This window comes from Ahaetulla prasina, chromosome 1, assembly GCF_028640845.1.
Source record: "Ahaetulla prasina isolate Xishuangbanna chromosome 1, ASM2864084v1, whole genome shotgun sequence".
Taxonomy (NCBI): domain Eukaryota; kingdom Metazoa; phylum Chordata; class Lepidosauria; order Squamata; family Colubridae; genus Ahaetulla; species Ahaetulla prasina.
This window is the reverse complement of record NC_080539.1, coordinates 353,869,600-353,897,380: the sequence shown is the minus strand read 5'-3', so window position 1 is coordinate 353,897,380 and position 27,781 is coordinate 353,869,600. Positions and strand designations below refer to the sequence as shown.

The following is a 27,781-nucleotide window of genomic DNA, read 5'->3' as shown; positions in this document are numbered from 1 at the left end:
AAACACTGAGCCTATTTTGACTTGGTTGATCCGGAGATGCAGATTCTCCCAATTCCATTTTCCTTCCTTAGTTAGGACTTATTGATGCCTAGATTAACCATGCAGCTGCAGTATCCCTTTCTGAAAAGAAATGGATCGCTTTTTTTCCCCTAGCAAAATATAATGATCTTTCAAAATTCATCAACAAATGTAGCTGATTTTTCCACATTTTTTTTCCAAAGGAAACATAAATTATCCAGCTATTTCTCAAGAGCACATCTGCTCATTCATGGTGCCCATAGCACTGCTATGGAAAAACTCCCAAAGGTGGAGCTTTCTTACTATATTTCCATGGGATTTATTGGAAGTGTGGAAAGCCGATGAAGCTACAGAATATCTAAGAGAGGCTGCAGAAGGGAAGATCAAACATTCATACATGTCTTTTCAGTACATCATTGTTAAGGGTGTACAAAGGATATTCCATCCTTTGAAGAACGTTGAAAGCACATTTTGGGTCATCACGTTGAATAAGAAGTAGAAGAAGAAAAAGAAAGAAGAAGAATTTCTCTGTAGCTCTACTTGATTTTATTTTGTTTTTTTAAAAAATGAAGTTTGTGTGAATATAAAATACAAATAGAAATATAGATAAGAGGAAAATGGGGATGGGAAATGAAGGGAAGAAAGTGTGAGGTAAAAAGAAAAGGGTAAAAAAAAAATACAGGGAAATACAAAAAAAAACTTTTGTCAACATGGTAATGTGGAAGACAAAACTTTTACTTCTCCTAATTAGTAAATTCTTGTCCACTTAGTTCAAAAACCGGCAAATGTGAGTAGATAAATAGGTACAGGGGTGGGCTGCTAGGGGTTCGCAGGGGTTCGGGAGAACCTGTAGCTAAGATTCTGTACAGTTCGAAGAACCCCAAATCCCACTCCTGGCTGGCCCTGTTCACCCTGCCCCTTCCCTCCCAGGAGTCCCCACGTGGCCTGTTTTGGATACAGGTAAGTGTAGGGCATGCATGGAGGTTTGGGAAGGGTGAAAAATGGGCCCATCAGAAGTTCAAGAAGGCTGGAAATGGGCCCATTTCTGGCCTCCAGAAAGCCTCTGGAGCCTGGGGAGGCTGTTTTCACCCTCCCAGAAGCTCAAGGAAAGCCTCTGGAGCCCAAGGAAGGCCTCCTCCTGTCGTGGTGCAGGAGGCTGACTAGGCCACGCCCACCCAGCAACCAGACAGAGAACCCCTTGCTAAATTTTTTGAAGCCCAACCCTGAATAGGTACCACTTTAGTAGGACAGTAACAGCATTCCATGTGCCTCCAAATATAGTCATGGTGGCCACATGATCATGGAAATGTCTTTGGACAACACTGGATCCCTTGGCTAAAAAATTAACATGTGCACACACACACCAGAATCATACAGAACTGGACAGGGGAAACTTTTACCTTTAATAAGTAAATACTAGCCATTTCTACAACAAACCAAATGAAACCCAAAGTCAAAGTTTCATTGTTTTTTTCCTGTTTCAAACATCAAGTCTAAATTCAGTCTTCAAGTCCCAAAAACCCTGGATCTCTTCTTTTGCTTAATTAAAACAATTGATGTTGCTTCTAACCAGCAGTATTCACTGTCAGTTGTTAGTGAATAACTGGTTCTCCAGTATACAAAAAAGGATGCTAGTTGGAGCCCGTTTTTCTTCTGATCCCACAGAGGGCAAAGCTCTTCTGATTGTCCTAATGCTATCTGAAAATGCATCCAACATGAACATCTGCATCTGAATTTCAAACAAAGTCTAAATGCAGACTTACATTAAACTAAAATCATAGTGCCTTTTTTTCCCCTTATTTTCTTATTTCATCTTTTTGTTTTGTTTTGTTTTGTTTTGTTTTGTTTTTCAATAGGAATTCTGACTCTTAGGTCCTCGGGGCAATGATATGTCATTTCATTCAGAGCTGTGGTGGCGTAATGGTTAGAATGCAGTATTGCAGGCTAATGCTGTTGACTGTTGGAAGTTTGATTCTCACCAGCTCAAAGTTGACTCAGCCTGACTCAGGTGGGTAAAATGAGGACCCAGATTGTTGGAGCAATAGGCTAACTCTTTAAACCACTTAGAGAGGGCTGTAAAGTACTGTGAAGTGGTATATAAGTTTAAGTGCTATTGCTATTTCATATGCTTTATTCCATAAAGTAAGGGTTCCCCTCGCACATATGTGCTAGTTGTTCCTGACTCTAGGGGGCGGTGCTCATCTCCGTTTCAAAGCCGAAGAGCCAGTGCTCTCCAAAGACGTCTCTGCATGACTGAATGCCAAAGGTGCACGGAACCCTGTTACCTTCCCACAAAAGCTGGTCCCTATTTTTCTATTTGCATTTTTTATGTGCTTTTGAACTGCTAGGTTGGCAGAAGCTGGGACAAGTAACAGCAGCTCACCCCATTATGCAGTACTCGAACCGCTGAACTGCCGACCTTTCAATCGACAAGCTCAGCATCCTAGCCACTGAGCCACCCTGCTTTATTTATTTATTTATTTATTAGATTTCTAGACAGCCCTTCTCCCGAAGGACTCAGGGCGGTGTACAGCCTTATTAAAATGCATAGGTACACAATACAAATCCCAAATTTACAATACATTTAAAAAGAAATATTTAACCGGCCAGTTTAAAACTAAAACGGTCAAAAGACCGATATAAAACCCTAAAATATAAAATTATAAATAGATTAATACAATTTAAAATTCAATTAAAATTAAGTTAAACTAAAATATTAAATTAAAATAATATTTAGGCTAGTCCCGCCCGATTGAATAGCAGGGTCTTCAGTTCCTGCTTGAAGGTACGGAGGTCGGGAAGTTGGCGTAACCCTGGAGGTAACTCATTCCATAGGGTCGGTGCTGCCACAGAGAAGGCTCTCCCCCTGGGGGTCACCAGCCGGCACTGTTTGGCTGATGGCACCCGGAGCAGGCCCGCTCTGTGGGAGCGCACAGGTCGTAGGGAGGCTATCGGTGGCAGAAGGCGATCTCATAAATAGCCCGGTCCTAAACCATGGAGCGCTTTAAAGGTGAGCACTAGCACCTTGAATTGCACCCGGAAGGCTACCGGCAGCCAGTGCAGGCTGTGCAGGATAGGTGTTATATGGGAGCAAGGTGATGCTCCCACAATTACCCGCGCAGCCACATTCTGGACTAGCTGGAGCCTCCCGGTGCTCTTCAAGGGGAGCCCCATGTAGAGAGCATTGTAATAGTCCAGGCGAGAGGTAACGAGGGCATGAGTGACTGTGCGTAAGGAGTCCCAGTCAAGAAAGGGGCGCAACTGGCGCATCAGGCAAACCTGATAGAATGCTCCCCTGGCGACGGCCGTCAAATGTTCTTCTAAAGACAGTCGATCGTCCAGGAGAACGCCCAAGTTGCGCACCCTTCCCTTGGGGGTCAGAACTTCACCCCCCACAGTCAGCGAAGGCGTAAGCTGACTGTACCGGGACGCCGGAACCCACAGCCACTCTGTCTTGATAGGGTTGAGTTGGAGCCTATTCCTCCCCATCCAGACCCGCACGGCCTCAAGACACCGGTCCATCACCTCGACAGCTTCGTTGGGGTGGTTCGGGGTGGAAATGTACAGCTGAGTATCATCAGCGTACAGATGATAATCCACCCCGAAACCACAGATAACCTCACCCAGCGGCTTCATATAGATGTTGAACAGGAGAGGCAAGAGAACCGACCCCTGAGGCACCCCACAAGTGAGGGACCTAGAGGTCGATCTCTGCCCCCCTGCCAACACCGTCTGCGAACGGTCAGAGAGATAGGACGAGAACCACCGATAAACGGTGCCTCCCACTCCCAATCCCTCCAACCGCCGCAGCAGGATACCATGGTCGATGGTATCAAAAGCCGCTGAGAGATCTAACAGGACCAGGACAGAGGAACATCCCCTGTCCCGAGCCCTCCAGAGGTCATCCACCAACGCGACCAAAGCCGTCTCGGTGCTGTAACCAGGTCTGAAGCCAGACTGGAACGGGTCTAGAAAGACAGTTTCCTCCAGGTATTGGGGAAGCTGATATGCCACCACACTCTCAACAACCTTCGCCAAAAAGCGAAGGTTGGAGACTGGACGATAGTTCGCCAATACAGCTGGGTCCAAGGTAGGCTTCTTGAGGAGGGGCCTCACCACCACCTCTTTCAGGGCGGCAGGAAAGGTGCTGTTCTGTTTCCCTTCCCCCAATACTCCCAGCAAAGAGTCCGTCAGAGGCCTTCCTTTTTTTTCCTTTTATTTACATAGATACATGTCCTGGCCACGTCTACCCACGGGCCTGCCAAGTTTCTGGAGATAACGAGGAAATTATAGATAAGGCCAGAATTACTCACGAATATATTCTTCCCTCCATGAATTAGCTTGCCAAATTCATTGCTTTGTCCGAGACAAAAACCAGGAAGTCCGCCTCCTATTTATAGTCTCTGCAGATGTCACTGCATGACAATTATGACTTGGCTTTGTCCCAACTCTTCCGCTGCTGCGCGCGATCAAGCCTTCGTAATCTTGCGTCCCTCAAAACTGTTCTTGGGCGTTGCCAAATCAGAAGAAGGCCGGAGAATCAGGCCTTGCCGGCCCTCCCTTTGAGTGGGTGCCAGGGAGGAGAGGGCTCAAGAGAAGCAGGGCTTGCCAGGTCTTCTCCCTCATTTTCTGAATCATCCGAGTCCAGGAGTCTGGGTCCAGGAACCTGGGTCACAACACTATCCCTCACCGCAGGGCCCTTCCCCCGGGGCTGACGATCGGGATGCGGTCGGGCTGGGTTCTGCTCATGGAAGGCCTGCACCAGGTCAGGGGCATGAACGTTGGAGGCATCTACCCAGGAGAAATCAGTCCCGTATCCCTTCCACGCGATCAAATATTGGAAACGACCCTTTAGCCAGCGAGAGTCTCGTACGCTGTGGACTTCGTATTCTTCCGATCCGTCCTCAGCGACAGTGACGGGTGCTGTTGGGCACCGAAGGGGACTCGGTGTGGCCTCAGGAACCAGAAGGGACCGGTGAAAAACGGGGTGGATCCGCATGGATCGTGGCAGGGTCAGTCGGTAGGCTACCGGGTTGATGACTGCCTCGACAGGGAACGGGCCGATGAATCGGTGGTCCAACTTCTTTACCAGGACGGGAGGTGTTTGGTGGAGAGCCACACCCGGTCTCCAACTGCCAGCGGAGGCGTTGCCCGTCGGGAGCGGTCGGCGGACCGTTTGTAGTCCTCCTTTGCCCGATTCAGCTGCTGACGTACCAACTGTTGGACTGCATGCAATTCCGTCAGGAAGGTCTGCGTTTCGGGAACAGGAGAGTCCGGTGGTGCCAGAGGAAAGAGCCGCGGATGGTACCCCACATTGGCAAAGAACGGGGTCATCTGAGTAGAGGTGTGCTGAGAGTTGTTAAAAGCAAACTCCGCCAGGGACAGGTAGTCGGCCCAGTTGTCCTGTTGCTGGTTGATGAAGCAACGGAGATACTGTTCCAGTATACCGATGACCTTCTCTGTACCCCCGTCGGTCTCCGGATGGTGCGATGACGACAGACATACCTGCACCTCCAACGCGGCCATCAGGCTCTTCCAGAAGCGGGCTGTGAACTGAACTCCACGGTCCGAAACCACCCTGTCCGGTAGACCATGGAGGCGGAAGATGTGCTGCAGAAAGAGGCGGGCGTTTTGCGGCTGTGGGCAGTCCGCGGCATGGGATGAAGTGTGCCATCTTGGTGAGCATGTCCACCACCACCAGCACCGTGGTGAACCCAGAGGACGGCGGCAGGTCTGTCAGGAAATCCATAGAGATCGCCCCCCAGGGTCTGTCGGGTGTCGGCAAGGGCTGGAGGAGCCCGGGAGGGGCCCCCGTGGCGGTCTTGGCTTGCCGGCACGGTACGCAGGATGTCACGTAGGCATGTATATCATGCCGCACTCGGGGCCACCAAAAGGTCCGTGTCACCAGGTGGAGGGTCTTCATACATGGTGCGTAGGTGCTGCCAAAAACGCTGTTGGTCCGCCAGCAGGGGGCTGTCCTGGAGCAAGAGGGGCGTGGCCCATCGAGCAGCCGAGCCGGAAAGAAGGTTAATCACGAAGGCCACCTTAGCCCGGTCGTCTGGGAAATCCTCTGGCCTCATAGCCATGTAGAGCTGGCACTGTCCCAAGAAGGTCGGGAACATCTCAGGCTGCCCAGAAAACTTATCCGGCACGGTTATCGGGCACTTGCGACGAGGAGGAGGAGTGGGAGGATGGGGGGGGGGCTGCAGGCACATTCCTGGCAGCAAGTTGGCCTGCCAAGTGAGCCACTTGCTGCTGGAGCTGTTGTACCTGCTGCTGATCCATCTTTGGTGGAAGATGTTTTAGTCAGGTCTTGGACAAAATGTTCTGTTTCCCTTCCCCCAATACTCCCAGCAAAGAGTCCGTCAGAGGCCTTCCTTTTTTTTCCTTTTATTTACATAGATACATGTCCTGGCCACGTCTACCCACGGGCCTGCCAAGTTTCTGGAGATAACGAGGAAATTATAGATAAGGCCAGAATTACTCACGAATATATTCTTCCCTCCATGAATTAGCTTGCGCCAAATTCATTGCTTTGTCCGAGACAAAAAACCAGGAAGTCCCGCCTCCTATTTATAGTCTCTGCAGATGTCACTGCATGACAATTATGACTTGGCTTTGTCCCAACTCTTCCGCTGCTGCGCACGCCGATCAAGCCTTCGTAACCTTGCGTCCCTCCAAAACTGTTCTTGGGGCGTTGCCAAATCAGAAGAAGGCCCGGGAGAATCAGGCCTTGCCGACCCCTCCCTTTGAGTGGGTGCCAGGGAGGGAGAGGGCTCAAGAGAAGCAGGGCTTGCCAGGTCTTCTCCCTCATTTTCTGAATCATCCGAGTCCAGGAGTCTGGGTCCAGGAACCTGGGTCACAACAGGTGCCCTCCAACAAGGAGGCGTTGATAATTCCCAGGAGCCAGCCTCGTGTTACCTCCCGTGTGGCCAGTACCAACCAGGAGGGACACGGGTCCAATAAACATGTGGTGGGATTCAGCCTAGCCAACAACACTTTATTCTATAAAGTGCTATATATGCTGGGGAAAAAAGACTATTTGTTTTTGGGACACATTTTTGACAGAGAAGAATACCAAAACATTTTGTTGCAGTTAGAATTGTTTTCCAAATGATGATGACCAGGTCTCTGAGGAATAAAGGAGAAGGGAGCTGAAGAAGCTAATTCCTGGTTCATGCCTGAGACAAATTTTCTGAGATTTAGCTTGCTCTTGAGAACAAACAGAATCACACATTCAGATCTGTATAGCAAGTGGGGAATTGCCCAGTGCATCTTTGTGAAATGAAAATGAAAGCAGTCTTACAAAAATCATTTCCAACATGAGTTGGGTTGAGTGCAGAGAGAATTACATTGCTTTGCCTCCCATATCCTGCAGTGGTTTCCTTGTTCCAGAAAAGAAGGTGTTTTTCCCATCCAATATTGCAAGGACAATCTGTATATTGGGGCAAGTTCAGAGCAAGCTGCCTTGTTACTTTCTTGCTCTGGGAGTTGGATTCATAGATGACAAAAATAAAGCTGGACATATTTATTATCACTTAATAGCCACCAATCATACTTGAAGAGAGCTCTTAAAACTATTACAACCTCTCCTAACCCAGCCATTTTTTTTTTAGATCTCCTATCCTGCACAGAAATTATATTATTTTGGACTGGCAATTCTTTTGACTCTTTTCTTAACCAATTATCATGCCCTTCAGGAGCTCCAGCAGGTGGGTTCTCTGATGCAATGGCATCTCCAGGATACAAGGGCCAAAGTGTTTCAGCCTGGGGGTTTGGGGAAAAGGGGGAGGAGATTGGTGCTAGCTATTGGATTGTGTTAAGCTCTCAAAGATTTAATGCATTTATCCTGGCTGTGATTTTAGTGAAAATTATGCTTTAAAAAAACCAGGTGTTTTTGCCAGTAAATTTTTGGCTGCATACTCTGAAATTACTTTGAGAGTTACAAAGTCAGGCCCAGAAGTCCCTGAGAGAGAAGATTTCCCCTTTTACACTTTTCTTCTTCTTTTTCTTTAACAGGCCTTTCTCTTCACTCTAGACATTCTACAAATCTTGGCCAAGCATTGATTCTTCAACTGGCTTTTGGGAACAAACTTTGCTAACTCACATAGCTCTTGCAATTATCATTTTGATTTGTTGATTGAATATGAAATGCCTATTCCACCCTTCAGGCTTTCCTAGAGTTTGCATTGCAATTGTATTCCAACAATAAGAAAACAACAACAACAACAACAACAACAACAACAACCATCAAAACTACCAACTGCAAAGATGATGCCAGAATACAACAGTGGAGTTGAAAACATACAAAGAGTAGTAGATGCTAGGTGAATTTCCCTGAAAAAAACATTTTGAAAAGTGGAGCACCACAATAGGAAAAAACAAAACAAAACACCTGTTACCTGAAAAGCTGATCATCCCAATTAGATATCTACTCAGGGCCAGTTATGGCAGGAAAGTAGACATAATTGCTGCTAATTGTTATTTTTTTTTATTTTTTTTGTTTACATTTATACCCCGCCCTTCTCCGAAGACTCAGGGCGGCTTACAATGTATAGGGCAATAGTCTCATTCTATTTGTATATATTTACAAAGTCAACTTATTGCCCCCCCAACAATCTGGGTCCTCATTTTACCTACCTTATAAAGGATGGAAGGCTGAGTCAACCTTGGGCCGGGCTCGAACCTGCAGTAATTGCAGGCTTTGTGTTCTTAATAACAGGCCTTACCAGGCAGAGCTAAACCGGCCCAAGTTATGAGCAAATGGATCAGAATTTGTAAGGAAGTTAAGTTCCTTCTCCCTCCTATGATAGTTTAATATAAAATTGCATCATTGATTCAAATACAAAGATGTCTTTTTTCTAGAATTTCGTTTAATGTCCAGTTGCCAATTTGAATTGAGACATTTGACTTGAATTGGAACTCAGAAAAATGGAAATTCCCTGAAGTTTAATGGTCCAAATGAATTTGATTATTACACTGGGCAGCCAATATTCTAAATGGCATCAGACAAATTCTATAATCTGATAATATTATATACCTTCAAATAAACGTGTCTAAAAAGACTGGTTTTGTGTGCGAGACATTCCAGGAATTTGTACAGAATCATCTTCAGTCTCATAAGAAGTAGATTATGGCAATTTGAATCATCATTCTTATTATTTTTAAAAATCATTTGACTCTTCAATGATGCTTGGTACTGTGCTGCCTGAAAATGTTGATTACCTTTGAATGACATGAAGTATATTAAGGGCCTTATAAATACAAAGTGATGTGTCATTCTTAAAAATAATAATAATAAAGCGGTGATCTTCAGCTGCCAATAACATGAGAATGATCAGACTGAGGCATGGGGTGTATATAGTAGAAAAGGGAGGATTTATTGGATGTTACAGGAAGGATAGATGTGGAATGATAGAAACCATCAATCATTCTCACAGAAAAAGGCAGATTGACCTTCTGGTGAAAAGGTCACTTGCACACTTGGGAAAAGGTACTGCTGAAAATTTTTGACTGTTTCCTGGGAAAGACACAAAAGAGAAAAAGAAACACCAAGCCCACATGAGTATATATGTTACTCTGATCTTACATATTGGTTCAACCTAGATTATATGACACAAATGCAATTTGCTCATTGCAAGTCAGACCTTGTAATTGGATACTTAGGAGCAGTGGTGGGATTCAAATAATTTAACAACCGGTTCTCTGCCCTAATGACCAGCTGGGTAGGTGTGGCTCGGTGGTCATGTGACTGTGTGGGTGTGGTCAACTCAATGTCACTCACATCGATGGGTGCTTCGCTTTAGCTGTTACAATGTAATAAGGGTTAACCAGAGAGGCAGTTTCAGTTAGCAGGGCAATAAAGATTAGGCTAGAAACAACACCAGAATGTTTCCTTCCTGCCTTCCTTACAAGATTAGCTCTGTAAAGGGGAAAAAAACAAAATAAGATTTCTTCCAACAACCAGTTCTCCAAACTGCTTAGAAAGTTAACAACTGGTTCTCCCGAATAGGTGCAAACTGGCTGAATCCCACCACTGCTTAGGAGCGTTTTCTTTTTTTTCTTTTCTTTTCTTTTTGTCAGCAAACTTTTCCTATTGTATTTCTCTCCATATTTTGAGATGTCAGGATGACTGAAATTGTATTCAGTCAAATCAGATGGATTTGTGAGACTGACTGACTGACTTACTTACTTACTTTCCCCTCCCTTCCCTTCCTTTCCTTTCATTTCTTCCATTTCTTCTTTTTGTTTTCACTGCTCATCTTGATGCAGACAACTTTACATACACAGCGTGTGGTGTTTTCTAGTCCTGTCAGCTGATTTGCATCTTTTGTTCCTTTCTTTTGGATTTGCATTGATAAAACACAATGGGGGGACGTACCTACGTAAAAAGATTCAGTAGTATCTCTCTTCACATCATTTTGTTCCAGTTGTATGTAAAAATATTCACAAGTGTCCTTGTTAACATTCAACTCTGGGCCCTGGCAACTTGAGTAGAAAAAGACTAATAGAATACACTGGAAGTTTATCCAAAGTTGTTTTGGCCTTTCCTGGATAATTAGATAGAAAAAAAATGGCTGCTATATAACCTCACTTATTGAGAAGAACACAAGTCTTTGTTTTCTTTTTTATCTCCAGTAGATAATCTCTCAAAGGAAGAGAGACACTGCATGAAAAAAAAATGGCTGTTTCATTAAAAAGTACAGTTTTTTGTTTTTTTTTGGTTTACATTTATACCCCGCCCTTCTCCGAAGACTCAGGGCGGCTTACAATGTATAAGGCAATAGTCTCATTCTATTTGTATATTTTTTACAAAGTCAATTTATTGCCCCCCCCAACAATCTGGGTCCTCATTTTACCTACTTTATAAAGGGTGGAAGGCTGAGTCAACCTTGGGCCGGGCTCGAACCTGCAGTAATTGCAGGCTTTGTGTTCTAATAACAGGCTTCTCTATTGCCTGAGCTATCCCGGCCCTTTTGCCATCTTATGGGACTTAAGAGACATGTTACTGGATCCCAACATTCTAAACATTCTTTTTTTTTTAGTATCCAATTTCCCCTTTTGAGGGAAAGGTTGTTGAGAAGGTGATTGTGTAACAACTTCAGAAGACCCTGGATGACACAGATACCTGGACCCTGTTGATCAGGATTCGGGCCTCAGTAGAATTACCGTAGTTGTGCTTTGGATGATGGCCATCCTTGCTCTGCTTGTCATCTCTGCAGCTTTTGATACTATTAACCATTATATCCTTATGGACAAGCTCCAGGGCAGATGATTTGCACTGTATTCTGCTGGATCAACTCCTTTCTTCAAGATCATTACCAGTCAGCAGTGATTGGGAATGGAGAGAGATCCCACTTTTAGTCCCTACTATGCCATAGGGACCAGTGTTCTTTCTGCTCTTATTCAACATTGGATGAGCTCAAGTGTTGCTATGGTGTGAGGTATCATCAGTATGCTGATGATACCCAGTTATACATCTCTTCCAGTGGTGAAAATTTTTGACTGTTTCCTGGGAAAGACACAAAAGAGAAAAAGAAACACCAAGCCCACATGAGTATATATGTTACTCTGATCTTACATATTGGTTCAACCTAGATTATATGACACAAATGCAATTTGCTCATTGCAAGTCAGACCTTGTAATTGGATACTTAGGAGCAGTGGTGGGATTCAAATAATTTAACAACCGGTTCTCTGCCCTAATGACCAGCTGGGTAGGTGTGGCTCGGTGGTCATGTGACTGTGTGGGTGTGGTCAACTCAATGTCACTCACATCGATGGGTGCTTCGCTTTAGCTGTTACAATGTAATAAGGGTTAACCAGAGAGGCAGTTTCAGTTAGCAGGGCAATAAAGATTAGGCTAGAAACAACACCAGAATGTTTCCTTCCTGCCTTCCTTACAAGATTAGCTCTGTAAAGGGGAAAAAAACAAAATAAGATTTCTTCCAACAACCAGTTCTCCAAACTGCTTAGAAAGTTAACAACTGGTTCTCCCGAATAGGTGCAAACTGGCTGAATCCCACCACTGCTTAGGAGCGTTTTCTTTTTTTTTTCTTTTCTTTTCTTTTTGTCAGCAAACTTTTCCTATTGTATTTCTCTCCATATTTTGAGATGTCAGGATGACTGAAATTGTATGTAGATGGATTTGTGAGACTGACTGACTGACTGACTTACTTACTTTCCCCTCCCTTCCCTTCCTTTCCTTTCATTTCTTCCATTTCTTCTTTTTGTTTTCACTGCTCATCTTGATGCAGACAACTTTACATACACAGCGTGTGGTGTTTTCTAGTCCTGTCAGCTGATTTGCATCTTTTGTTCCTTTCTTTTGGATTTGCATTGATAAAACACAATGGGGGGACGTACCTACGTAAAAAGATTCAGTAGTATCTCTCTTCACATCATTTTGTTCCAGTTGTATGTAAAAATATTCACAAGTGTCCTTGTTAACATTCAACTCTGGGCCCTGGCAACTTGAGTAGAAAAAGACTAATAGAATACACTGGAAGCTTATCCAAAGTTGTTTTGGCCTTTCCTGGATAATTAGATAGAAAAAAAATGGCTGCTATATAACCTCACTTATTGAGAAGAACACAAGTCTTTGTTTTCTTTTTTATCTCCAGTAGATAATCTCTCAAAGGAAGAGAGACACTGCATGAAAAAAAAAAGGCTGTTTCATTAAAAAGTACAGTTTTGCCATCTTATGGGACTTAAGAGACATGTTACTGGATCCCAACATTCTAAACATTCTTTTTTTTTTAGTATCCAATTTCCCCTTTTGAGGGAAAGGTTGTTGAGAAGGTGATTGTGTAACAACTTCAGAAGACCCTGGATGACACAGATACCTGGACCCTGTTGATCAGGATTCGGGCCTCAGTAGAATTACCGTAGTTGTGCTTTGGATGATGGCCATCCTTGCTCTGCTTGACGTCTCTGCAGCTTTTGATACTATTAACCATTATATCCTTATGGACAAGCTCCAGGGCAGATGATTTGCACTGTATTCTGCTGGATCAACTCCTTTCTTCAAGATCATTACCAGTCAGCAGTGATTGGGAATGGAGAGAGATCCCACTTTTAGTCCCTACTATGCCATAGGGACCAGTGTTCTTTCTGCTCTTATTCAACATTGGATGAGCCAAGTGTTGCTATGGTGTGAGGTATCATCAGTATGCTGATGATACCCAGTTATACATCTCTTCCAGTGGTGAAAATATTTTTTTTTACTACTGGTTCTGTGGGCGTGGCTTGGTGGGTGTGGTATGGCTTGGTGGGCGTGGCTTGGTGGGCGTGGCAGGGTAAGGATACTCCAAAATCCCCATTCCCTCCCCACTCCTGGGGGAAGGATGTTGCAAAATCCCCATTCCCATTCCACTTTGGGGCTAGCCAGAGGTGGTATTTGCCGGTTCTCCAAACTACTCAAAATTTCTGTTACTGGTTCTCCAGAACTTGCTCGATTTCACCCCTGATCTCTTCCTCTGGTGACTTAAGTGATGTTGGTGTTGTCTCATCTCAGTGTCTGGAGAGTGTGAGGATCTGGATGAGGTTTCAAATGAACACTGGCAAGCCTGAGTGACTCTGGATTTGGGGTACTGCTGCTTTTGCACTATGCCATCTTTGGTGCCGGTTGTGCTACTTATGGGGTCCTACTAGACTCAGAACTTCTGCTCAAAGAGCAAATAATAGTTACAGCCAGAAGACATTTGAACAGCTTTTTGTGACGTGCCAGTTGCACCTGTTCATAGATCAGGAGACTTTGCTCATGGTCATTCATGTCCCGTATCCTAGTAACTCCTCAATGGATTCATGTAATATGTTCTACATGGAGCTGCCCTTAAAAGAGTATCTGAAAGTGTATGAATGTGCTATCATTTCTAGGACAATTTTTTCCCTGTGAGATCGATGACAGATGGCTCCAGCAAACCATTAAAAACTGTTAAAATAATGTTATTATTCTTATTAACAACAGCATTGGCAAGAAGGCTCACTCAGGTGGAGCAAGGAGTCTATAATGGATGATGGAACTGAGAATTAAGTAGATTCTCTGTGGAATTATTAAAAGTTCCCACCCTTGAAAATAAACTATGGTCTTTCAACCACGTGTACAAGGGACATCATTTAAATCCAATATAATGTATTTGATTCAACGGGCTGCATTTGATTCTTGATTCATTGATGGTATGAGGATTTCTGCTTTGGGTGGGTGGGATGGAGTAGAAGACTTCTAAGGTCCCTTCTAGTGCTATGATTCTATGATATTTGTCCAGCAATTTCTTCCTGGAACAGCATGCATGCGTTGAGTCTAGATAACCTTTCACTTATATCCTAATTGAGCCAGTGGTGAAATACAATTTTTTTTACTACCGGTTCTGTGGGTGTGGCTTGGTGGGCATGGCAGGGGAAGGATACTGCAAAATCTCCATTCCCTCCCCACTCTGGGCCAACCAGAGGTAGTATTTGCCGGTTCTCCGAACTACCCAAAATTTCCCCTACTGGTTCTCCAAACTGCTCAAAATTTCCATTACCGGTTCCCCAAAACCCTTCAGAACCTGCTGGATTTCACCCCTGAATTGAGCCCAGATTTATGGTCATAAGTCATGTTGGTCATTAAGCAGGTGGCTGGCCTGATTTTACAACATTTTTTATGATTATCATTAAGAGAATCCATGGTTGTTAAACAAACACTTCTGTCATTAAGCAAACTCACTGTCAAAATGGGTGTTGTTGGATGGAAACCAGAAGTAAATGCTGGTTTCTCCAAGCCACAACAAGACCCAGACTTGAAGAGTTTAAACTAACTACCTTATTGTTCTATTGCCTATTTCACAGGAACCTTCCCACACTGGCTGTTTGTCCCTGAGAATCACTAGATAAGATTCAGCAGCACTCAAAGTGGGGAGGGTGTGTGTGTGTTGGACCTTTCACTTTTGTTTCTATGTAACAATTCCAGGCTTATCCCCTGTTTGACTCCTCCTCCTGACAAGGACAGTCTCTCTCTCTGACAGTTTCTTTCAAATAATAATAATAATAAATATTTATTTATTTATTATTTATTATTTAAATTTGTATACCGCCCTTCTCCCGAAGGACTCAGGGCGGTTCACAGCCAAGTAAAAATACATAATACACTATAAATACAATTAAAATACAATTAAAAAAACTTATTAAATTGGCCAGAATTAAAATTTAGAAATAAAACCATTAAAAACTGTTAAAATGTTATTATTCTTATTAACAACAGCATTGACAAGAAGAAGGCTCACTCAGGTGGAGCAAGGAGCCCATAATGGATGATGGAACTGAGAATTAAGTAGATTCTCTGTGGAATTATTAAAAGTTCCCACCCTTGAAAATAAACAATGGTCTTTCAACCACATGTACAAGGGACATCATTTAAATCCAATATAATGTATTTGATTCAACGTGCTGCATTTGATTCTTGATTCATTGATGGTATGAGGATTTCTGCTTTGGGTGGGTGGGATGGAGTAGAAGACTTCTAAGGTCCCTTCTAGTGCTATGATTCTATGATATTTGTCCAGCAATTTCTTCCTGGAACAGCATGCATGCGTTGAGTCTAGATAACCTACAAGGTCCCTTCTAGTGCTATGATTCTATGATATTTGTCCAGCAATTTCTTCCTGGAACAGCATGCATGCGTTGAGTCTAGATAACCTACAAGGTCCCTTCTAGTGCTATGATTCTATGATATTTGTCCAGCAATTTCTTCCTGGAACAGCATGCATGCGTTGAGTCTAGATAACCTACAAGGTCCCTTCTAGTGCTATGATTCTATGATATTTGTCCAGCAATTTCTTCCTGGAACAGCATGCATGCGTTGAGTCTAGATAACCTTTCACTTTTGTTTCTATGTAACAATTCCAGGCTTATCCCCTGTTTGACTCCTCCTCCTGACAAGGACAGTCTCTCTCTCTGACAGTTTCTTTCGAATAATAATAATAATAAATCACAGTTACATGGCTGTGGGATGCTGCAAAGGACTGTAAATATGGGCTGGATGCCAAGCACCCAAAAATGCAAATGTGGGCATGGGTGGAGGTGGGGGTGGGGGTGGCTATCAGAACTTTGAATTTGGATTGTAACTATTTTTGGCTCCATCTTAACTTCAAGTTAGTCAAGACTACCTGCAGTATCCACTAGACCACATGAAAAAAATACTGATCCATCAAAGAAACAAATGCATGCATATAGGAAACTAGCTTAGCTTGTCAGGAAGATAGATAGATAGATAGATAGATAGATAGATAGATAGATAGATAGATAGATAGATAGATAGATAGATAGACAGACAGACAGACAGACAGACAGACAGACAGACAGACAGACAGACAGACAGACCGACCTATAAAAAAATGTTGAGACTCTAAAAAGAGTGCGGAGAAGAGCAACCAGGATAATTAGGGGACTGGAGGCTAAAACATACAGTGAACGGTTGCAGAAACTGGGCATGGCTAGTCTAGTGAAGAGAAGGACCAGGGGAGACATGATAGCATGTTGTTCCAGTATTTGAGGGGCTGCCACAGAGAGGAGGGGGTCAAGCTGTTTTCCAAGGCACCTGAAGGCCAGACAAGGAATAATGGATGGAAACTGATCAAGGAGAGATTCAACCTAGAAATAAGGAGAAATTTTCTGATAGTGAGAATAATCAACCAGTGGAACATCTTGTCTTTGGATGTTGTGGGAGCTTCATCACTAGAAGCTTTTAAGAAGAGACTGAACTGCCATTTGTCAGGAATGGTGTAGGGTCTCCTGTTTGGGTGGGGGGGTGGACTAGATAACCTACAAGGTCCCTTCCAATCCTCTTAATCTGTTAAAACATCTAAACCGTGGGTATCCAACCTTTTGGCTTCCCTGGGCCACACTGAATGAATTGTCTCAGGGTACGTATAATATATATTATTGTTAAGGTATATAAATAATAATGTTAAAAATTATGAACTTGTGAGGCCACATCTAGTATCCAGGCCACATGGAATCCATGGGTCGTGGGTTGGACATGCCTAATCTAAATCTGATTTGCTCTTTTTTATTCTTCAGCATTTTATTTACAGGCAAAAGGAAGCACTTTTTACGCTGTACAGAGCTAACTGGTAGAATTCATTGCAAGACACAGGGATAGTTACTAACTTGGATGGCTTTAAAAAGGGATTGGATAAATTCACAGAGATCAGGTTTGTCAAGAATTTACTAGACTTGTGACTCATGTGTCCTCAATTTGAGATCAAAAACAGTTATTCTGCTTGTGAACACTTCAGAGGCATCTAAGTGGAAATAAAATGGTACATTAAGATGGGCTTTGGCCTGATCCAGCAAGACTAATCTTATGCTACCATGTTTTTTATGCTCTTATTTCCTGATCTAAAACCACATTCAGTCAGGCAAGTCCTCAATTACACCTCCAAATGGTAGAGCCCAAGATATGAGTTGGTCTCTACCGTAGTACTAGAGATACATTATTTCCCATTCTTTGCTTTGTGTACCACACACAGCATGATTCCTGGTCTTGTGAATTTGCATGGATCAGTAGCACAAAAAGATTAAGAAAAAAACTGCATTCTTATGGGATCCCTTAATGCTCCTTTTGTTCAAAATCTACTCAATTACTTCTTTTGAACAGGGAATATGTCTGAGACTAGAATCCCCCTTTTTAAAGTATATTACCTTTGTTATTCTAATAAGCTTCTTTGCCTTTTAAAATGTATAAAATTCCCCCATCTCTAAGTGAAATGGCTTAGGTTAATAAATGAATGAAGCTTAAAGGAAGGAAAACAGGAATTTTCAATGTTGTTGAAAGAAGAAAGAGTGTCCTATAGGCTGAGTCATATTGATTCCCAAATATTGTCTCACATCATTGATGGACAGATGATATCTCAAGCCCTGACACCATTCAACCAAAGCCTAACTACAAAGACACCAATTAAATTTTAAAGAATTCTGAGTTCACCGTACCAGAACAAGTCTCATCTCATGTATAATCTGAAGATTTGGGGCTGCTGGCAGTCTGTGGATATGTCCCCCTGTCCCCAAGCCCTTACAAACATCACTCCCAAATTATAATATTTAATTTTGCCATTAGGGAATTAGCAATATTTGAGGAGTAACCACACAAGCTATGTTTAATTATTTCTAATTTATTAAAATGAAATAGACTATCCATGTGACAATTCTTCAAAGCATCAGGACTTGCTAAGATCAAAACCTACCTAAATCCACATCTCAGCCAATGTGATTTTTCTTTTTTAAACTCAGCCTAATCAGGTAGAGGGATAAGAATCACCAAGAAGATGCTTATTTAATCATTAATTGGTCCCTTTTATTTTTTTTTCTCCTTAGAAGTTGCTCCCTTGCCCTAGAAATGCTCCTATTGGATGAATGGGTTTTTTCTTCCTGTGGAAGTCAGTGGAAGAAAGCAAAGACCAGGACACTGTGTGTTCTAGGAAATTGCTTTATAAATATAGGTAGTCCTCACTTAATATCCCCAATTGGAACCAGCAACTCTGTCAGTAAATGAAGAAGTGGTAAAGCAAAACATCATTTGCTTTACCACTTCAAGAATGTTGGACAGCCATTTGTCTGAAATGGTGTAGGGTTTCCTGCCTGGGCAGGGGGTTGGACTAGAAGACCTCCAAGGTCCCTTCCAACTCTGATATTACTATGATGATGATGATGATGATGATGATGCTTATTTAATAATTAATTGGTCCTTTTTATTTTTTTTCTCCTTAGAAGTTGCTTCCTTGCCCTAGAAATGCTCCTTTTGGATGAATGGGTTTTTTCTTCCTGTGGAAGTCAGTGGAAGAAAGCAAAGACCAGGACACTGTGTATTCTAGGAAATTGTTTTATAAATATAGATAGTCCTCACTTAATATCCCCATTTGGAACCAGCAACTCTGTCAGTAAGTGAAGAAGTGGTAAAGCAAAACATCATTTGCTTTACCACTTCACCGGATTATTTACGGGACCGCCTGCTGCTACCGGCGAGCTCCCATCGACCAGTGCGCTCCCATAGGGAGGGTCTCCTCAGGGTGCCGTCGGCCAGACAATGTCAGCTGGCGACACCCAGGGGGAGAGCCTTCTCTGTGGGGGCACCAACCCTTTGGAACGAGCTACCACCAGGTATCCGCCAACTCCCTGATCTCCGGACCTTTCGATGCGGGCTGAAAACATTTCTGTTCCATCGCGCAGGACTGGCCTAACAGTTTTTTTAAATGGGGTTTTTATTGGTTTTATAGTGTCCAGCCAACTTTGAATTTTTTTCTTTTTACACTGGTTTTAATTTTTGTATCAATTGTTTTATTCTGGCTGTAAACCGCCCTGAGTCCTTTGGGAGAAGGGCGGTATAGAAATTTAAACAATCAATCAATCAATCAATCAATAAATAAATAAATAAATATGAACTCCTGGCTTAGCAATGGTAGTTCCAGCAATCCTAATTGTGGTCATTAACTAAATCACCTATGGTTCTTAAGTGAGGAAACATGTGCCTAACTTGTGATCTCTTGCCCCATTTACTTATCAGAAGCTGGCTACGAAAGTCATAAATGGCAATCACATGACCTTGGAAGGTCATTATTATTGCAAATATGTGATGACTGCCAAATGCCCAAATCATGATCACATAACTGCAGGGATTTTGCAATAGTCATAAGTGCAAGGATTGGTCACAAGCCACTTTTTTAAGCTAAATAAAAGGTTAAATGAAGACTGCCTATATAATCAAACATAAGACGCCCAGTGTGTAACTTGGCTAACTTTTATTTAAAGAAGTCCATGCTTTGTTTTATTTTAGTTGCATAGGACCATTTCTAGGTCCTCTTTAGTGGATGTGTTAATGCAGCATTTCCTAACCTCTGCAACTTTAAGTTGTATGGACTTCAGCTCCCAGAATCTCCTATGATGATTGGGGAATTCTAGGAACTGAAGTCCATACATTTGAGATTGAGAAACACTGCTTTAATTTAATTGATATAGTAAATTGGTTCACAGGTTCTGAGAAAAGTATTTTTTAGAAACCCAACATTTTGGAAAAAGGTTTTGTGTAACACCACAATATTTAAGTGTATATGTGAATAGATGCACACAGACATGCAGAAACATTGCTAGTAAATGAATGTTAAAACAATTTATGTCATTTCTTTCCTGGGACAAAAAGACATATCTGCACTTCTCTTGGTGTTCTCTCCAGAGATTAGGACTGCCATTAATGATAGATTTATTGATTTATTGTCTAAGAATGAAAGTTCAAGTAAAACACATCAGATGGGAAGAACTTCTGGAAACCGCACCAGAGGTTCGGCTTTGGCACTTGGCTGGTGGATCCTACTTTAAGCCCTCCAAAAACAGTACTATGAAAGGCAAAAGTGTTACTCCTGGGGGAATTTCACTAGGGTCAATTCTTACTGGCATGATGCATCAATCAATCTTCCCCTTACACTGTGAAACCTGCGATAGCTAGATGTGAGGATACAGAGTTCAAAGTTCTCAGAAGATAAATTTCAGCCATGTTCAAATTCACCCCCAGAAAGGAATGGCCACTTCTTTGACATTTTGACAACTCAACTGACAGATAACTGCTTTACTCCATACTGCCAACTTCAATGCCCTCCTGGTTTAATGCAGCAGAGAAAATATAACTCAGTAACAGACAGTTCTGGAATTAATTTACTTACAGTATACGTCTACCCTTATTGACTTGATTGCTGGTGAGCCCAAGCCGTTTTCAGCTTTGCAATAGTAACGCCCTCCTTGATGTCGCTGTATATTTGTGATCCTCAGGGTCTCATTAAAAACACTTGAGTCTTGAAACCGGTCAGAGGCACTTCCTGCTGTTTTTGTCCACCTGATCTGAGCAAGCATCAAAAAAGAGTGTTACTTTATAGCTGGTCCTCCTCTTCTTTTTGTCACCAAGAAACATGATACAGCAGCACACACAACATCACATTTGGGAGAACATCAGGTCTTCAAGTAACAAACATGGAATTATTTTACTAAGATACAGAAAAAGAAAGCTATGTATGACTAGCTCAATGTAATTCCATCAAATATGGGCTAATTATGCACAAATTTAGACTTGACAGGGGTGAAAACTCAGCTTCTTTTTTCTAGGACATCTAATATCATTGTTTTGTTATTTACCATTTTGAATTTAACAGCAATACATGGTCCGAAAGCATGCAGCAGAACTACATTTTCTAGGATCAACATAACACCAATCAAATGTATTTCATTAGTTATTAAATTTTATGGTATTTCCCTGTTCAGATTGAACTGAAATGAGTCTTTTATTGAAAACAAAAATGTGCATTAGGAAAACAGGATCGAAACATTTTCATTATAAATAAAATTGCATTTTTTTTTCTGCGGCTAAAAAAACAGCACATATAAAATTGAATAGAAAAATAAATAAAATTGGCAGGGTTCACATGGCAAGGATTTTTTTTTTTTTTTTTTTTTTTTTTGTTCAAAAAGTTTTTATTAGTCAAAAAAGGTTTATACAAATACATATCAGGTATGGTAAATTTTCATTTTTCTTATCTAAAATAAGAATTTTACTCAAATTTTTTAACACATACAACAGCCATAAGGCAAGCAGGTGACACGAAGTAGCAAAGTTTGCAAATTTTAAATACGTAATAAAGAAGAGTCAAGAATAAACAGAATATCGTACAAAAGAGAATAAGGAAAACCAACACAATCCCAAATATCTTTATCACTTCCTAGTTTTGGATCTCAGAACTCTGGGTTCAGCCTGACCCAACTCCAGGGCCGCAACAGCGGCAGCCGCTTCAGCCCCATGATCTATAACCTCCCTTCTTCAATTCCTGGGTCATCTGATTCCAGGAAGGCTTTGTGTTCCTCCACATAGGCCGTAGCCTCCGAATTGTACTGATTTTTTCGTAATGCCCTCCCGGAAAATCATCAATCCCTCTGGCATCAGCCATCTGAAGCCCACTCCTTCTGGTACAATTTGCTTGACAAAAATAATATTTCTTTCTTTTTCACGTACCTGTCTGGGAATCTGCCTCAGAATGGCTATCTCCCTGCCCCTGTAAATCAGTGCCCCACTCCTATGTTTTCTAAGAATTTCATCTCGCCTCTTCTCACAAATTTGACATGAACCTCTCTGGGAACTGCATGCGTGCATATTGCGAATTAACTCTATAAACTCGATCCACATCCCAATTCATGAAATCAACACTTCTCCCAAGAAATTCTCCCAACAATTTAGTCACAACATCTCTCAAGTCTTCTTGGTCCACTTCTTCCAAATTTTGAAACCTAAGGAAATAAGACATTTTATCCATCTGTAGTCCAAGCACAGCATTGCCTGTCGTCTCCTCTCTTTTCTGCACTGCCCGCATTTCACCCTCCAGACCTTCCACTTTCTGCTTGTTTTCTGCTGAGACTTGTTGAGTATCCTTTAAATCCTTTTGGATAGTCACAATTTCTTCTCTTATTTCCATTTGGCCTCTTTGCAAATCATCCAGTTTCTTGTCCATATTGGATAACTTTTCCAGAATTCTCTCCATCTCTCCAGCAGTTGGTCTCTGACCTTTTGCCATTTGAAAAAAAAAAGAATCAAAATCCTCAGGCAAGCACAGTATCCTTGTAATTTCCTCCGGATCCACCAGGGGGCACTCACAGGAGCAACGAGTCCAGAGTACAGTTAGTCAACCAGGAAGCCGAAGGGAAGTGATGTCATCAAAATTCTCATAGTGAAGGCGGAAGCTGGACGCCACCACTGTTCCCCAGAAGGAGGGGGGGCCTCAAACCTTCCCTCCTAAATTTCTCCATCACCTCTTCTCTCCAGAGCTCCACAAAACCGGTAATCTTCTTATTTTAAGTTCTCCTCTCTCCAGAATAACTCGTGCTCCTTCCAACCGCAGGGGAGAAAACCCCGCACCGGAGCACTCCACCACGCCACCGATATTCCCTTCCCTTCTCCTCCTCAATTCTTCTCCGTGCCCTGTTCACCACCAGGCTGCTGCAGTTATAAATCCAATGCCCCGGTGTCACCGGGCACAGCGGCCCAGGCGACGACCAAAATAATGGCCGCGGCCTGTGGCCTCCGAACCCCGCCGAGCCTAGGACGCGCCAGCATCGGTCCCCACAGTCCTGTATGTCGGCTGGGAGACCCCTGGCGAGCCGTCCGTGCGGCAGGTGTCCTTTTCGGAACACCTGGCCCCTGAGGGCCTCGGCGGCGGCCGGATTCGGGCGCTGGAGGCAGGAGAAACCTTCCAGACGTCCGTTGCCACTGGATACCGGAAGTCGTCTCGATACCGGAAGTCGTCTCCACATGGCAAGGATTTAAATTGGTCTGCTTATCAGCTCTATAGGCACAAAAGAGATTTCATACAGTATCTGTAAAACTTTGTGGTTTCGGCAATTATTGAACGCATGGGATTATATGCTAGTTCTCAAAGTTTGCAATATCATAGTTTCCTAAAATGATAGATGAATTTATGTGACTCCCTATGAAAGAATAAAACTAAATAATGAATAAATGACACAGGGATTAGAGTAAGATTTTGACAAAGAGCCGGACTCATAGACTTAACCATCTCTCAAAACTCACTCCAGGGTTTGTTCCCCATTGTAGACTTATGTGATGTGAGCTTTAATTGGACTCCTATCTTGTGTTCAAAAGAATGCATTGCCTTCTGACTTCTAAGACGCTCATGAACCCCTCACAATGATTGTAACCACAGATCTAACCCATCCTCAGGAATAGCAGCGCCTTCCAGGAAATGGAATCATCTTACACCTTTCTGTTTTAGAAAGATGTCAGCTTTGCAACAATGTTTATGACCACAGGCAATCTAATAAAATTGACCGTCATGAGAAACATTCCATCAAATAGTTTGTATTATCTGTAACTTCACAGAGACTTGCACAAAGCAAAATTAGTCAAGCTGGGCTTGGTACACCCAATTTATTTATTTATTTATTTTTCATATTTCTATACCGCCCTTCTCCGAAGACTCAGGTCGGTTTACAGCCAAGGTAAAATAAACACATCAAATACATTAAAAACAATTTTAAAAATCTAATTCAGATAGGCCAATAAATTTTAAAACTCCAAAATGAAATTATTAAATAAACCCTTATAAAAACCACCCATGTTAAAATTGCAATTAGGCCAACCCTGCCCGATGAAATAAGAAAGTCTTGAGCTCGCGCTTAAAGGTCCGGAGGTCAGGGAGTTGGCGTAGCCCCAAAGGTAGCTCATTCCACAGGGCAGGAGCCCCCACCAAGAAGGCCCTCCCCCTGGGGGCCACCAGCCGACATTGTTTGGCTGATGGCACCCTGAGGAGGCCCTCCCTGTGAGAGCGCACAGGTCGATGGGAGGCTGTTGTGACAGTAGGTGATCCCATAAATATCCTGGTCCCAAGCCATGGAGCGCTTTAAACCAACACCTTGAATTGTACCCGGAAGACCACCGGTAACCAATGCAGCTTGCGCAGAAGAGGTGTTATATGGGAGCTACGGGACGCTCCGTCTATCCCCCGCGCAGCCGCATTCTGGACCAGTTGAAGCCTCCTGGTGCTCTTCAAGGGGAGCCCCATGTAGAGAGCATTGCAGTAGTCCAGGCGGGAGGTAACGAGGGCATGAGTGACTGTGCATAAAGAGTCCCGGTCCAGGAAGGGACGCAACTGGCGAATCAGGCGAACCTGATAAAAAGCTCCCCTGGCGACAGCCGTCAAATGCTCTTCTAATGACAGCCGTACGTCCAGGAGAACGCCCAAGTTGCGCACCATCTCCCTGTGGGCCAACGACTCGCCACCCACAGTCAGCGATGGAACTAGCTGACTGTACCGGGATGCTGGTATCCAAAGCCACTCAGTCTTGGATGGGTTGAGTTGGAGTCTGTTCCTCCCCATCCAGATCTGTACGGCCTCAAGGCACCGGGACATCACTTCGACGGCTTCATTGGGGTGGTTCAGGGTGGAAATATATAGCTGAGTGTCATCAGCATAAAGATGACAACTCACCCCAAAACCACAGATGATTTCCCCCAGCGGCTTCATATAGATGTTGAACAGAAGAGGCGAGAGAACCGACGTGAGGTGCCTTGCGGCCTATCTCTGCCCTCCTGCCAACACCGTCTGCGAACAGTCGGAGAGATAGGAGGAGAACCACCGAAAAACGGTGCTTCCCACTCCCAAACCCCCCAACCACCGCAGCAAGATACCATGGTTGATGGTATCGAAAGCCGCTGATAGATCTAATAGGACCAGGACAGAGGAGCAACCCCTGTCCCGAGCCCTCCAGAGATCATCTACCAATGCGACCAAAATCGTCTCCGTGCTGTACCCAGGTCTGAAGCTGGACTGGAATGGGTCCAGATAGACAGTTTCCTCCAGGTACCTGGAAAGCTGCCATGCCACCACACTCTCAACAACCTTCGCCACAAAACGAAGGTTGGAGACAGGACGATAATTAGCTAAGATCTTGGTAACTCTCACTAAGAGAAACTCAGGTGCCAGATTCTTAGCCCTTCCTAATCCAGATTGATGGGTTGTGCCAAATAATTCAGCATACATGTGATATAACCAGTCTTAGAAGAGGGATTCCCCCCACCCACCCACCCGCCAATATTTCAGACTGTCAGCATTTTCTATTATTAAACTTCTTTTCATAAGCAGTTTTAAATCATCTGAACAAGGAATATCCTGTCAGATAAATGCTTAATACAATATCAGAAGGTTTGTGGGTTTTTTTTCCTCTGCTACTCGACTTCTTTATGCATGTCCTACTAAAATGCATGCATGGGAACTACAACTTGGAATAACCGCTGAGGTTTAGAGTTTATCAGGGAAGAATGGTGAAATGATTCAATAAGGCATTTCATTCGGGTTTTTAAAAATCCAATTTGTAAATGGAAACAGTAGGTAATTTACCTGGATTCTTACGTTTTGGATGACATAAAATGGAGTTTGCGCAGAAGAGATTGGTTTACTGACACAGTGATTTATTTATTTATTTATTTTGTCACAACATCATATAAAAAGATTATATAGTATATAAACATATATATGAGTAAAAATTAGGAGGTATAAACATATATATATGTTTATATCTTGTTTTTCATCTGGCCCCTACTGTTGGTCTGCCTCTCTCTCCCCCCCATCGGATTTTTTGTGAACATCGGACTTCTGACCATCGAAGGGGCGAAGGATTGTCCCTAGCCTATGGCTGTCGGCCCCTGACTTTTCGATCATCGAAGGGGTGAAGGTTTCCCCGGCCTTCATTCGCCTTTCTCTCCCTGGTATCATCTATCCGAGTTGGGCCCCTGCTGGCCCCTGCCACGTTGGGACCTGTGGCTTTCCGGAGTCAGTAGCTGGCTGTGGACAGGTTTGGGCCTAGCAGTCCGCAGCCCATTCTCGGAGGAGTTGGGGGGGGCGATAGGATGGGCCTGGTGGAGAAACCGACGACGGACATCGATGGTGGGGGATTGTGATGCCACCTATTTCCATCTTATGGGTTTTCGGACTGGACTACGGTTTGTAACTATGGAGTGGAGTTTCCGCCTTGTTAAGACCTTTGTAGGAACCTTATCCATAGAATTGACCATGGAGGCCGTTGGGCTACCTGTTTGGCTGTACCATCCTTATCATCGGCTGTACCATCTTTGCTATCCAGTACCGGCTTTTATTTTGTCCTCTCTGACAACTGGACATCCCTTGGAGGCTTTATTATCCCTCAATATCCTACCACCTGGGATTTTGTCTTCTTATCATCCTCACCGATCTGTACTTTTCTATGCGATACGCTGCACAAGAACTCTTGCGCCTGCGAGGTTCCCCCGCCTCGCAGGAATGGCCCGCTTCGTTATCGAGGGCCGGCCTCTATGACGGGTTTTGGGACCCACAGAGGTGGCATGCGAAGAGGAAGAGCCTTTGGGGTTTTTTAGATAGGGCATTTTTAAGGGGTGGGAGGGAAAGAGCGGGTGTTGGGGGAAACCCGTCGGGTGGGGGTCCAGTTCCTGCGCATGCTCGTGGCGGGGGGTTGATGGGTCCGAGGATCATGGGGGGAGATTGTGTTCCATTGGTTGAGGGTGGTGCTATTTTCACGGTAAGGGGGAGGGGCAGATATGGCGGAAGTGGGGGCTCATATCGTGTTAGGGGGGCGCGCGCTCGATGTTTGCAGGCGATCGCGCACCCCGAGCCCTCAAACTTCTCCCATTCCCCGGATGGTCAGGACCCTCAGGGCCCTGGCCTTCGGCTGATGTTGTACAATGCACGGTCCGTGGCCAATAAGGCCCCCCTAATTTACGATCTTATCCAGGGGGGTGCCGCGGACCTTATGGGCGTTACGGAGACCTGGTTGGGCACAGAAGGGGGCGTGCCCCTTGTCCAAATGTGCCCGCCGGGTTTCCGAGCATTCCATCAGCCGAGGGGCCAGGGTAGGGGTGGTGGGGTGGCGGTTGTGATTAGAGAGAGTCTGGAGCCGAGGGAGACCACTGTACCTCAGATTGCCGGGTGTGAATCCCTCTTTGTGAGATGGGGTCATAGATGTCAGATGGGCTTGCTGGTCGCGTACCTGGCTCCTTGCTGCGTGACAGCTGCCCTGCCCGAGCTCCTGGAGGTGCTTGCTGGGGTGGCAGTTGAGACCCCCAGACTTTTAGTCATGGGGGACTTTAACTTGCCATCTTCCGGCTCGTCATCGACAGCTGCTCGGGAGTTCATGGCTTCCATGACGGCCTTGGACCTGACTCAAGTAGTTGATGGCCCTACTCACA

At 43.9% G+C, this 27,781-nt stretch overlaps 1 protein-coding gene across 1 annotated transcript in view; it reads right to left on the bottom strand.

Annotated features, from left to right (window-relative positions):
* The window catches only part of MDGA2 (MAM domain containing glycosylphosphatidylinositol anchor 2), a 732,231-nt gene that overhangs the window by 393,551 nt on the left and 310,899 nt on the right, over positions 1-27,781 (bottom strand). Inside the window, exon 4 of the mRNA XM_058163141.1 lies at positions 20,709-20,883. Coding sequence (XP_058019124.1) covers positions 20,709-20,883 — 175 coding nt within the window. The remainder of the gene's footprint in view (positions 1-20,708; positions 20,884-27,781) is intronic.